Here is a 12740-nt window from a genome sequence, read left to right on the forward strand (position 1 = left end):
GGGAGAACCTTCTGCAACATCACACATGACATAAGACTCGAAAGCATTAAATCCTATTCCTGCATGATAGCTTGAAGTCTATCAGCCAAACAAAAGCATCTTTGAAGGATAAATATCAAGTCTTAGGAGTTGTGGATAATCATTAACTTTTCTGGGTTTTTAGCTATGCTCATTCTTGAGCATATGCTCCCAAAAACCTATCCCATTCTTCCACCTATTTCCCTCATGCTTCGTCTTTTGTCCATTTTCCGGCACCTCTTTTTTTCCCAACCACCATTTTGGCCTCATTTGGGAATGCATGCTAAATTACGTTCCTGTAAATTTTATATTTTTATATTATTTTGATATTTTTAAAAATAAAAAAAATATTTTAATACATGTCAACGGAAAAACACTTTAAACTATAACAGTTTTTTTGTGTATTTTTTATTACTCTTTCTAAAATTTATGTCATGGTTGCTGCAAAAAAAGTATTAAAGAATTATTTTAATATATTTTTAATTAAAAATATTTTTCAAAACAATATATTTACACCACAATATCAAAAACACACTATACCTGAGTTCAAAAAAATAATTACTAATCATTGAATCAACTTAAATTAATTAGTTTTATCAAAATGATAAATTTTTTTTGACTTTGACAAGTTTGGCGCATCAATCAAGCTACTAAAAACATCATTTGACATCTTTTGCGGCAATCAAACAAAGCACATACATTTTAAACTTGACCCTATGTGACTATTTAATGCTGTTGTTTTCTACGTCTACAAAGCTTGTGTCTTTCAAAACTAACCAAATCCAGCATCATGAGCTGGATTAAGGAGACCAACTCCTAGGGTTACACCAAATTTAGAAGCAAGATTTTGGTCATCGCTACTAAGATAATAACAAGAGAATGATCAAGAACACGAAAATTGCTGACTTTTTTAAATCCAACTAGCTTATAATTTCCGAAATTTAGAAGCAAGATTTTGGTCATCGCAACTAAGATAATAACAAGAGAATGATTAAGAACACGAAAATTGCTGACTTTTTAAAATCCAACTAGCTTATAATTTCCGGGTTGGATAATTAATTAATTAATCGATAAATATATTTATTATTTACCATATCAATACTTGTTCTTGTACGTAATTGTAATTAACACTTAGAACACACGTAATTAACATAATCTAATTGTTTGGAATCAAGGAGTCAAGCATGATGAGGTTGTTATGACCAGCCTCCTTTGTAAGTGGTTTAGACTTTGAAAAAATGGGTGTGGAGAGATTCTTCGTTTGGTATCCGTTATTGTGACTAAATCAAATCTTCACCTACAAAATGCTCGTAATCACTGTCGTTTAAGCCACACGTGTGATCGTAACCGGTTTAAGAATTGACTCTTTACCCTCTTGTGATTGTCAGACTGATTGTCAAATGATGATTAATGGAAGACCCTTGACTAACATGAACATATGTTTTGAAAATCCACCTCGACAAAAATAAATAAATTAATTAATTAAACTTGTTGAATTATTATGGTTTTTTTAAAATGTTTTTTTTTACTTAAATATACATTAAAATGAATTTTTAAAAGATTTTTTTATTTTTGATATTAATACATCAAAAATATCAAAAAAATGCTAGAAAAAAATATCAATTTAATATTTATCTATAATTGTTTCAATTAGTAATATTGAAATAAAACCAAATTAAAATGCTTTATTTTTACTTGAACATATATTAAAATAATTTTTTATGATTTTTATTTAATCTTAATTATTACTTAATATTAAATAAAAAATCTTAAATGGTCAATGCGTTAATTATTATTTAATTGTTTGTTTAATAACTTGAATGCTACTGTATTTAGTAATTAATTATAACTAAAAGGGAGGGATAGTGTTTTACTGTAGAGTGATATTTACTGCTTTCACTATAGATTATACTGAATCTTAAATGGTCAATTCATTAATTATTATTTGACTGCTTGGTTAACTAACTTGAATGCTAATATATCTAGTAATTTGGCCTAAGCTGGGGCTAAAAAAATGTATTAAATAATAAAAATTTGAATTGAATATCTTATGATTGAGACTCTTTTAACAAAATTATATTTTTCTTGTTTCCATCAACTTCACTGCTCAAACATATAAATTAGTAAAGTAATTATGCTTTGTGCATAACCTTTATTTTTAAGTACCTCATGTAGATTATTATAAATAATATATTGTAGAGAAAATTTCAAAATTCATGGTAAACTTACGTACGGAGCAACTACTTCAAGGGAAATAATTTTTAATTAATCTATGTAGCCTTGAATTTCAAATCTTCTTTGATCAAACCAAAGAATTTTATTAGTTATTATTATTTCTTTGCTTCCAAGATTGAAATAATAAAAGGAGCATAATATTTTATACTATAGTCCTGAAAGTCTTATTTAAGCACGTCAAACAACCATAAAATTCTTGTTCTTTTGCTTTCAAGATTGTACCAATAAAACGAGCATAATATATATATATATATATGGGTTTTTTAATTGAAAAAAATATCAAATTCAAAATTATGTCAAATTAAAAAGAAAAATAAGGATAAAATCAGATAAAAAAATAAAATTTGATTTTCCAGTACAAAGAAGGATAAAATGATAATTACAGGCACCTTGATGCACAGTAATTTCGCTGGGTGATTTAGTCTTTTCCTTTAATTTAATTTAATGTTAATTATATGTGGATAAAAAGTTGTAAGCGTGCGCTCCTCTTCTCGGTCAACAACCAAAACTGTTTTCTTTCTTAAACTTTACGCAGCGTGGGCCCCTTTCTTGGCTTCTTGCTCAGATGATTCTTGTATTATAGCTAATTTTATTACTATTATTATTTTAGAAAACTATCCTGAACTGGAAACTATAAATGGAGTAGATCGTCTCGCAACCTGTGATCCTTATAGGGCTTAAGTCTAATCAGATTCACTAATCAATAAAGAAAATTATCACCTAGTTGGTTTCATATTTAAGGGTGGTTTAGAGTGTATTAATTACTGTTTTTCAAAATATTTTTTTGTATGAAAATATATTAAAATAATATTTTTTTAAGTTTAAAAAATTATTTTTGTTATCAACATGTTAAAACGATTTATAAATATAAAAAATAATTTAAAATAAAATAAATTTTTATTTAAAAAAATACCAAAATGAGCTCAAGCAACACGGAATTAATCAAATAGTTTTTGGATAATGATAATAATTAGATCATTGAAGAACTTTTTAGTAAATAATTAATTACTATGCTCTTATCCACACAATCCTTCATCAGCATCCAATCCCATCACTGGAAAACTCATCCTCAGTGTAAAACCTCTTTGAGCTCAACACCCTTTTGTCATCTCCAAATATATCCTTTTATCCCTTTTCCGTTGTATTTTGTCGTTTGTGTCTTTGTCCACTGAATTCGGTTTTTTTATTAAAAAAAATATTTTTTTAAATAAAAATATGCCAATATAATATTTTTTTAATATCAATATTTAAAATTATTTAAAATATTAATTTAATATTTTTTAATAAAAATAATTTAAAAAGCAATTTCAATTAAGTTATCAACCATTTCAAGGGATTGATTTAAATGTTCTTATCTCGAGACTTTGAGGTTTTTTTTTTTTTTTTAAGTCTCAAGTTTAAATATTATCAGCACTAAATTATTTAGGACCACGGGTTACAAGACTTAACCTATAAAGATGGATTCCATGCTGTAAAGATTTTTGAGATTTTTAAAAGTATTGTAACACTTATTTTTTAAAGTATTTTTTATTTAAAATAAATTAAAATAATATTTTTTAGTTTTTAAAAATAATTTTTAATATCATCGTATAAAAATAATATTAAAATATTAAAATATTATTAATTTATATTAAAAACTATTTTTAAAATACAAAAACAATAACACCCTAAACCTACCCTTACAATATATGATCCCAGTGTCCTCATCATTTATTTCAGTACATTTTGTGTGGGTTTTACGCTCCTCGTAGCACCAGGCAGAGCTCATAACAGGACATACGTGTCTGTCCATCAAAATTTTGGATCAAAGTCAAGAGAAGCATAGGTTTACGCCAATGGATGATTAAGACCAGAACAAGGGTGTAGAAGGGATCGGAAGAGGGTTTAGATGACACGTGTCAGGTCTTATCATAAAGGTTAAAAAATGATTCATGGGATTAAGCTCATCCTCTGAACCAGCCGCCATCTTTCCACTTGTGGGATGCTAAAGACAAAGTGAAAGAAAACCAATGCCCCCAGCTGGCTTACGGATCCCAGCTATCTGACCTTTGCGACTGAATTTTCTCTTTTTTTTGGAAAAAAATTCTTCTTCAAGCTCTTTGTTCTAATCCCATTTTCCACATGAGGACAAAGTACCACGGCCATAAATGGGCACCCCGTCCTCCCCTCCCAAAAATTTCAATCGCCTTCCCTCTCTCTGTCTCTCTTTTAGCTTATCAGAGCCAAGCTTTGAGAGTTAGACCTCTAGCTAGCCTTCCCTTTTCCCTTCCCTTTAGACCCTCCTGGGTTGCTCAACTGGGTATCGATCGATCCTTAGTTAGATCATCTTGTTTATGATTTTGGTCGGGCCATTGTTTAAATCTTAGATCATTAGCATGAAGAACCAACAATCAAGCTTGCCACCAGGGTTTAGGTTCCACCCCACAGACGAGGAGCTCATCCTCCATTACCTTAGGAAGAAGGTAGCATCCACACCCTTTCCTGTGTCTATCATAGCAGATGTTGATATCTACAAGTTTGATCCATGGGACTTGCCAGGTTTCTATTCTATGCTCTACCCTCTCTTAATTACATCCCCTCTCTAGATATTATATGCCATGTCAAAATCCAACTGAGGTATATTATTCATCTATAAAACAAGCGGCTCGTGCTTGCTCTTGTTTGTTCTGCTTTACCATGCCATTGAATGATACTAACCAGGGCTTGTTTGTGGTGTTGTTTCATGTCAGCCAAAGCTGCCTTGGGAGAGAAAGAGTGGTACTTTTTCAGTCCCAGAGATCGTAAGTACCCCAATGGAGCTAGGCCTAACAGAGCGGCTGCGTCTGGATATTGGAAGGCGACGGGGACAGACAAGGTCATAATGGCGTCAACAATCACCCCTGGAGGTGTCATACAAGGACAAGAGAACGTTGGTGTCAAAAAGGCTCTTGTCTTCTACAAGGGAAAGCCTCCGAAGGGAGTCAAGACTGATTGGATTATGCATGAGTATCGCCTAGCAGATACCCCCAGCTACAGCTACAACAAACCCATGAAGCCAAGAGATTCATCCATGAGGGTAGGCATCATTAACAATTATATGCCAACTTTTACTCTTATTAGCGTCTGCATACAAGTAATATTTTAAGATATTTCTCAGAGCCATAGCTTTTGTGCCCCCAAACTTCAAAAAATTGGTTGGTGACCAAGACAAGGTTAAGTTTTTTTTTTTTTTCCAACTCACTGTAAATGAAGCGAGCGTAAATATAATATGCACCCACTTGTGTATTAATTAGTTCATAATTTATTAATTATGTCATTTAATTTCATTGACTTTAAACATGTATCGTCTGTTTTAGTACTTTACTATGGATAGAAAAATGGAGTTTATTTTGAATTAATTGGCCTTCATAGCTTGCTTTTGGTTTTTCAGTTGGATGACTGGGTTCTCTGCCGGATTTACAAGAAAGCCCATGCTTTAACTTCATGTGCAAGGGCAGAAATGTCCAGTGAACATGAGCAGGAGGAAGAAGAGGAACATTTTGTCCCAGAAAACCCTTTACCAAGCTTGAAAGGTCCCATGAGCAACAAGAGCGCGCTCATGTCCCAGAAATCTTGCTCCTTCTCCAACTTATTAGATGCCATGGACTATTCCCTGCTGAGCAGTTTTCTAGCAGATACCCCGTTCAACCCAACAGGGTTTGAGTCAAATCCTGCACTGAGTAGCACTGCTTCCCAACTGGACCAGCCTCCTTTCTTCAGTAACAGCAATATTGCAAGCGGCGGCGGCGGCTGCTTTCTTCAAAAGTTACCTCAGTTGAGCGCCTCAGCGCCCAACAACGTGGACAACAAACTCAAGCGCCAGCTTTCACACATTGATGAGGCCATGCTGCATCCATCAAAGAAGTTCATGAACTCTTGCAGTTTCACTAACACCAACAACATTAGTACTCAAACTGATAATGGTCAATACAACTTCCTAAGCCAGCCATTCTTGAACCAGCAATTACTGCTGAGCCCCCATCTTCAATTTCAAGGTTAAAATGAAAGGCTCTTAAAAGTAAAGGGGATTAAGTTAAATAAGAGGCATTTATCTATAAAAAAAAAAAAAAAAACCTACGGATTACCAGCTAGGTAGTGTGTATAAAAGGGATAGGGTCTGGGGGAGGGTCTGATTTTTTGTGCTACAAATTGAAGAACTACTTGAAATGGAATCAAAAAGAAGATGCCCATTTGACAGTCAAGAGGAGTTTGACAAAGCAATGGACATAAGGGGGGGAGTTTTAATTTGGAATCATACATGATTTTTGTAGAGAAAAAATGTACAATTATTGCATTGTTGCCAAATTAAATGGATTGGTTTCTGGCTTGAAATATTATGCTACTTTTTATAATTTTCTTTGAATAAAGCCAATCTTCCTTGTGGGAATTCCTGTTCTTGACTTCACCTCTCTTTTTTTTTCTTTTCTTTTCTATATAATAACTAGTGAATGAATTGGTCATTTTCCTTTCTTTGGAGTGACTAACTTGAGTAAATAATATGATTGGCAACTTAACTAATTTAGCCTATTTATTTTTTATCTAATCATAAATAATAAATTATTTAGTTAATTAAATAACTTCTGTTTTTTAAACTTGGCTACATATATATGTGTGTGTGTAGAATTTCAAACTTTAATTTTGAAAAAATTAAAATAATATGTTTATCATTAATTATGAAAACATGTTTTTTATTTATTTTGCACGTAAAAATCAATTTCATAGCAGTTTTAATTAAATATTTTCTTTAAAATAATATGTTTGTCATTTATAAAGATCCCTTTTTATTTATTTTGCATATAAAAATCAATTATAGTAGTTTTAATTTGAACTTTTTTATAAAAAAAAATTGTTATTCAATTTTTTGTTTTAAACCTATATTTTTTTAATTTCAAACTACAGAAACTACCGCATACTAAATACACATTAAATTTATATATAAAGTTAATGCAAACAAAAAAGGGTCACGAGTTAATGATTTATAAAATTGACTCTACAATACTTCTTCTCAACATATAAATGGTGATAAAACAACCGGATTTACTCCATCATCTGCTAAGATTAGGAGGGTGCAAAGAGAGAATCTTTTAATTGCCGTCCAGCTTTTTTCCATATTCACCAAAAATGATATTTTAGGCATCTCTTCATATATCTCCTTGGAGTGGACTTTGCCTTAAAAATAAAAAATAAAAATAGATGCTAACGACCGTAGTCTTGATAGTAACATAAAATAATCTTAATATATATATATTTCCTCCTTTGTCTTATCTTCTTGGAGTTTATCATTCTTGTGATGATCGTTTCATATTATTTTTTCTTAATTAATATCAATGGCATGTGGTAGATTCCACAATGCGCGTGTTCTAAGCAAGGAAGATCACAAGAATATCCTCCCAAGTTTTTTTTTTTTTTTTTACAGCAATTTAGGCAACATGAAACGTGTTTAACACATCGATTGATGATGCTTTGAAAATAACAGCTAGGAAAAAAATAAAGCCTACCCAGATGCATTGAACTGTATAAAGTGTTAATGTGTAAAAGACCTCAACTTTAATTTGATCGTGATGCATAGCTACATTCATCGACTGGACAATAATTATATTTATTGCACTTTAATAATATATTTATATTTTGCATAGTTTTACAATAATTAAGTTTAAGATATTAATTAAGAAAGGATAAATGTCTGTCCTAATCGTAAGAAAGTATAGGTTTCTATACCTAAAGTGTTGCCACTTATATTGATTGAGTAAGATCTTATTTTTATCTTAGTTCTATTTTGATATGTTAATTTTACTTGAGTTTGTTCTTGATCCTTATTTTAGTGATTTTAATATACAAGAAATTAAGTTGACAAAAATTCAATTTCAAAATAGATGAGAGACTGATTATTATTATCGTATATTATTATGTTTACAAGATATGCATTAATTTTGATAACACATAAAAGAAAATAAATTTCTTTAAATTTGAAATATAAAAGAGTGATAATTAACAAAAACTAGAAAATATAAGGTCGGCAGCCACTGTATATGAACAGTGAATCTCCTATGCAACTTTTTTTTAATTTTCAAATTGTTTTTATTTTTATTCACATCCTTTAACACTCTAATTATATGAAATCAAGCTCTAGATTAAAATACAAAAAAAATACATGATTCACCATAAATTTATAATAATATCATTTTAATTCAAAAAATTATTTTATTTATTTTTCAGTTATTAAGTAAAAATAAAGAAATAAGATTGTTAGAAACGTCCTTTAAAACTCTACTTATATGAAATCAAGCTCTAGATTAAAATACAAAGAAAATACATGATTCATCGTAAATTTATAATAATATTATTTTAATTTAAAAATTTATTTTATTTATTTTTTAGTTACTAAATTAAAAAAATAAAATTATTAAAAAAGTATAAAAAAGATAAAAAAATGGTTGGTTATTGTAATATTGACAACAAAAATAATTAGACTTAGTATTGATGAGATTCATTTGATAAGAAAAATTCAATGATAAATAATTTTTTTAAAATCCTAATATATTGGGTCATTCTAGCTCATGCATTAGCCTAATTTAAAGTTCTAATACACTAGGTTACTCTGGCCCATGCACTAGCCTAACATTTAAAAAAATATATAAATAATTTTAACATTAAGTTTTTTATGAATATTTTTATTATTGTTTTTTCAATTTTAATTTTAACATTGAATTTTTAAAATTATTATCAACCAATGATACATATGAATACTTAAAAGTTGGTGATAACTTTTGTTTATTGTTTAGTTAGCCAAATAGTTTTATTTTTTGTAGTAGACTTCAAATATAATTAGTTTAGAATAGTTTTAATTTAACATATATTTTTTAAAATCACAAAAAAAAATCTTAAACTTATTCACAAAAAATACCATAAATTATAGTTTTTATCCAACTTAAGTTTTTACCATAATTTGAGATGAAAAGCATGTTAAAACAACGAAACCAGACAATTTCCAAAATTGTGGTTAGCATAAAAAACAACTTCAATCATTAATGTGTTGATTTAATCATTAATGTGTTGATTTTATGGTAATTATTACGATTATAATTTGAAAAAATAGATTTAAAAAAATTATAAATTATATTTAAAAAAATCTACAATTTTACCATAATTGGGATGAAAAGTAGACTTAAATAATAAAAAATAAGTAAATTTTAAAGTTGCGATAAGTATAAAAGCACCTCCAAGCATCACATTACCAAATCGAAGTCTTAGAGGCAAAAGTTGTGTATTGCTTGATGCTTTCGGTAAACAAGGACCATCCAGCTAGGGAGCAGCAGCAGCCATGACTTTTTTGCGTGGTTCTAATCCTCTTAAGAATTCTTCAGGCTGGCTCTTTTGTTTTTGCTTCAATAGCCTTCTTCCTTTTCCTTGCCGACATTTTCATGCTTTCCCGTTTTACTACCGTATATTATTCAATTTAAATAAATATTTATTTATTTATTTAAAAAATAAATAAATAAATTTAGAAGAAGGAAAGTAGAATTCCATGTTCAAACACAATATCTCCCCATCTAGAAAAATGGAAGGTTTGCTTTCTTGTTTTTCAATTTTTTATTGAGTTTAGAAAGCATATTTTAGAGGTTCTCAATGATTTTTCTTTACATTTTTTTTTCATTTTTTTTTTCAAATTAAAAAAATACAATAACAACACAGTTTTTTCCCTTTTATATACAAACTCTTTTTAACCACGTAAAATATTATAATTATTTTTTTACATTTTTATAGAGTTAGTGGAACAAATATTTTTTTGAGTTGAAAATATAACTTTTTTATAAAAATCTTAATTTGAATAAGATAAAACTAATATTTTACAATTAAATTACCAAGAATACAAAATATTAAGAAGATTATTATAAATTATAGTTCTGGTTTTTTTATGAAAAATAGTTATAATATCGATATATTTCTTATCAATGAAAAAATTCCTAGTTATTCACTCAATAAATGAACACATTTTATAATTTTTATTGGAAAAGACAAACTATAAAAAAGGAAAATAAAACTGAAAATAAAAATAATATGTTAGTAAAAAGACTCTATTTTTAGGTTGTAGGTACATGTGGAAAACTAGGATGAGAGGCAAAAACGTTTTAGCAATAGATATTTGCATCGTTGGTATCTTTTTTTTTTTTTTTTGTGGTGTGGGGAAGAAAAGGGAAATTGTAACTTCACAGCTTGGGTGCATTTGCAGGCAAATAAATAATTTTTATAAGATTATATGGATATTTCATAGGAAGAGTTTTCAAGAGATAATTGGGGTAAGAAAGGTTAAAAGTTTTTTTTATTAAAAACTTTTGATCAAATTGATTAGGTTAATTATTTAATTTTCTTTCATTTTCGTCGCTTACCTTGATTCCCCTTTCCTTCATCTTCTTCCGAACACAGTACAAGTAGTTGCCTTGTTTGAAGATATAAAAATATCATATAGTCCAAAGTAGATAGGTGTTTAGTGTTACACTGCAAGTTTACCTAATTTTTTTCCATCACAAAGGAAATCAAAGTCATACAAGTGTTCTTAAAATAAAGACTTAGTTGATTGACTTGACTCGAGTTAATAAGTTTGTATAATTTTGATAACATAAATAAAAAAGAAAAAGAAAAAGATTAAAAAAAAAGTTAAAAAAATAAACTCAAATCCATCCAAAATAGCATGCAAAATCTGGGACTTAGCTGTGATATTATAAAAACTCTATAGAAAAAAATTAAAAGCTCAATTATTAAACAATTCAATATTAAAAGGGAAAATTGAAAAAAAAAACTTAAAAAAAGCAATAAAAAAATCATGGTTAAATTGAGTTAACCTATTAATTCTATGACCATAGGTATAGAATTGAAAAAATCTCATAGAACAGAAAGCAAAAAAAAAAAAACATGAAGATTAATTTTTAATAAACAAATATTGAAGCATGAGATTGGCAAAAAAATCAATAAAGAACCTACAAAAAGAATGAGGTCAATCATTGTTAATATTTTAAACTCGTGATCCTAGTCATAAACTTGGAATTAAATTCATTGAAGGTAAACAACAAAAAATAACAAAGTAAAATTTTTCAATAACAAAACACCGAGGGATGATATTTGAAAAAAAAAAGCAATAAAAGGGTAAAACATAAGAAAGAGAAATAAAAAGAAAATAGAAAAATTTTGACGAAAAACTAAATTAAAATAAACATTAAGTATAATGTCAATGATTATTTATGTGTTAGATTTTTTTATATTCATATCCTATATCTTATCTACAGGATAAAAAATTTAGATATCAATAAACTATTAATCGAATTTTAGGTGTATATATATTCGAAGAGAGAGAGAGCATGTGTGTAATAAATTATGAAATTATAATTTTATCTTTATATATATATATATATATCACATTAAAATAAAAATATTCAACAAATATATTTATCTAATATAAATATACATTTCATGTTAAGTTTGGACAGGTTTTGGATTGGTTTTGATAATACCTATACATTATCAATTATGTATCGAGTAAGGTAACCATAAAAAAAAAAAAAGACATGTTTGGGTTGGTATCCATTGAGACTAGATTTAATTGTTATCTTTAATATTGATGGATAGAATTATTTATCTATATAGATATCAATTGTCCAACAATTATTTATTATTAAATACAAAATAAATTGCATATATATAAAATTGAAGTGTGTGCATATCAAATTGTTAAACTATAAATTAATAAGTATTCTACATATATGTGTGTTTTCTGTTAATATATCTAAATATATTTAAAAAATATATAAATATACATTTTGGATTAGGTTCAAGTGGTTTAAGATATGTTTTAATAATATTTACACCATATTCATTACTTATCAAGTAAGTTAACTATCCCAAAAACACCAATCCATTTGAGAGGCAGGGCTATATCCATTAGGTTTGGATTAAATTGCACATATATAAATTAAGGGATTAAAAGTGCGGATTAAAAGTGCACTTTTAATCCATTAGGTTTGGATTAAAAATGCATTTTTATCAAGGCTTTATATCATTATTTTGCACTTGAAGTATCAACAACTCCTTAAGTAGAACATGTTTTGTAATAACAAGTCTAATAATATAAGATACATTTAATTTATGGTAAATGCTCATTTTAAATGCAGGTATTCTTATAATTTAAAGGATTGATTGTTGTGATTAACTATTGGAAGTGAAAGGACAAAGAAAAGGCTAAGCTTACGAAGGAGATACCGATTCACTTCAAATTCAAACACTGTTCAGTCATCGGATCATATCTAGAGCTATAGATCTTGGATTTCATATTAATTTATATGGCTGGAAAGATAACAAATAGGCCTACAACTTTTATGGGTATGGAAAGACCCAGATTTGCCATTTTCAAATTCAAAGTTTGGCCACAAAAGAGAAGTCTGAATTTGTCTTGCAATCCAGCCTAAACACTATTCAAC

General features: G+C 28.3%; 1 protein-coding gene across 1 annotated transcript; it reads left to right on the forward strand.

Moving 5' to 3' along the window:
- Positions 1-4345: 4345 nt before the first annotated feature.
- Positions 4346-6655, forward strand: LOC105107292 (NAC transcription factor 29-like). Its single transcript, XM_011001171.1, has 3 exons — positions 4346-4791; positions 4983-5308; positions 5663-6655. The coding sequence occupies exons 1-3, from the start codon at positions 4629-4631 to the stop codon at positions 6269-6271; spliced, it is 1098 nt and encodes a 365-aa protein (XP_010999473.1). The 5' UTR covers positions 4346-4628; the 3' UTR covers positions 6272-6655.
- The last annotated feature ends 6085 nt before the right edge of the window (positions 6656-12740 follow it).

Source organism: Populus euphratica, unplaced genomic scaffold (genome assembly GCF_000495115.2).
Source record: "Populus euphratica unplaced genomic scaffold, PopEup_1.0 scaffold154.1, whole genome shotgun sequence".
NCBI lineage: Eukaryota > Viridiplantae > Streptophyta > Magnoliopsida > Malpighiales > Salicaceae > Populus > Populus euphratica.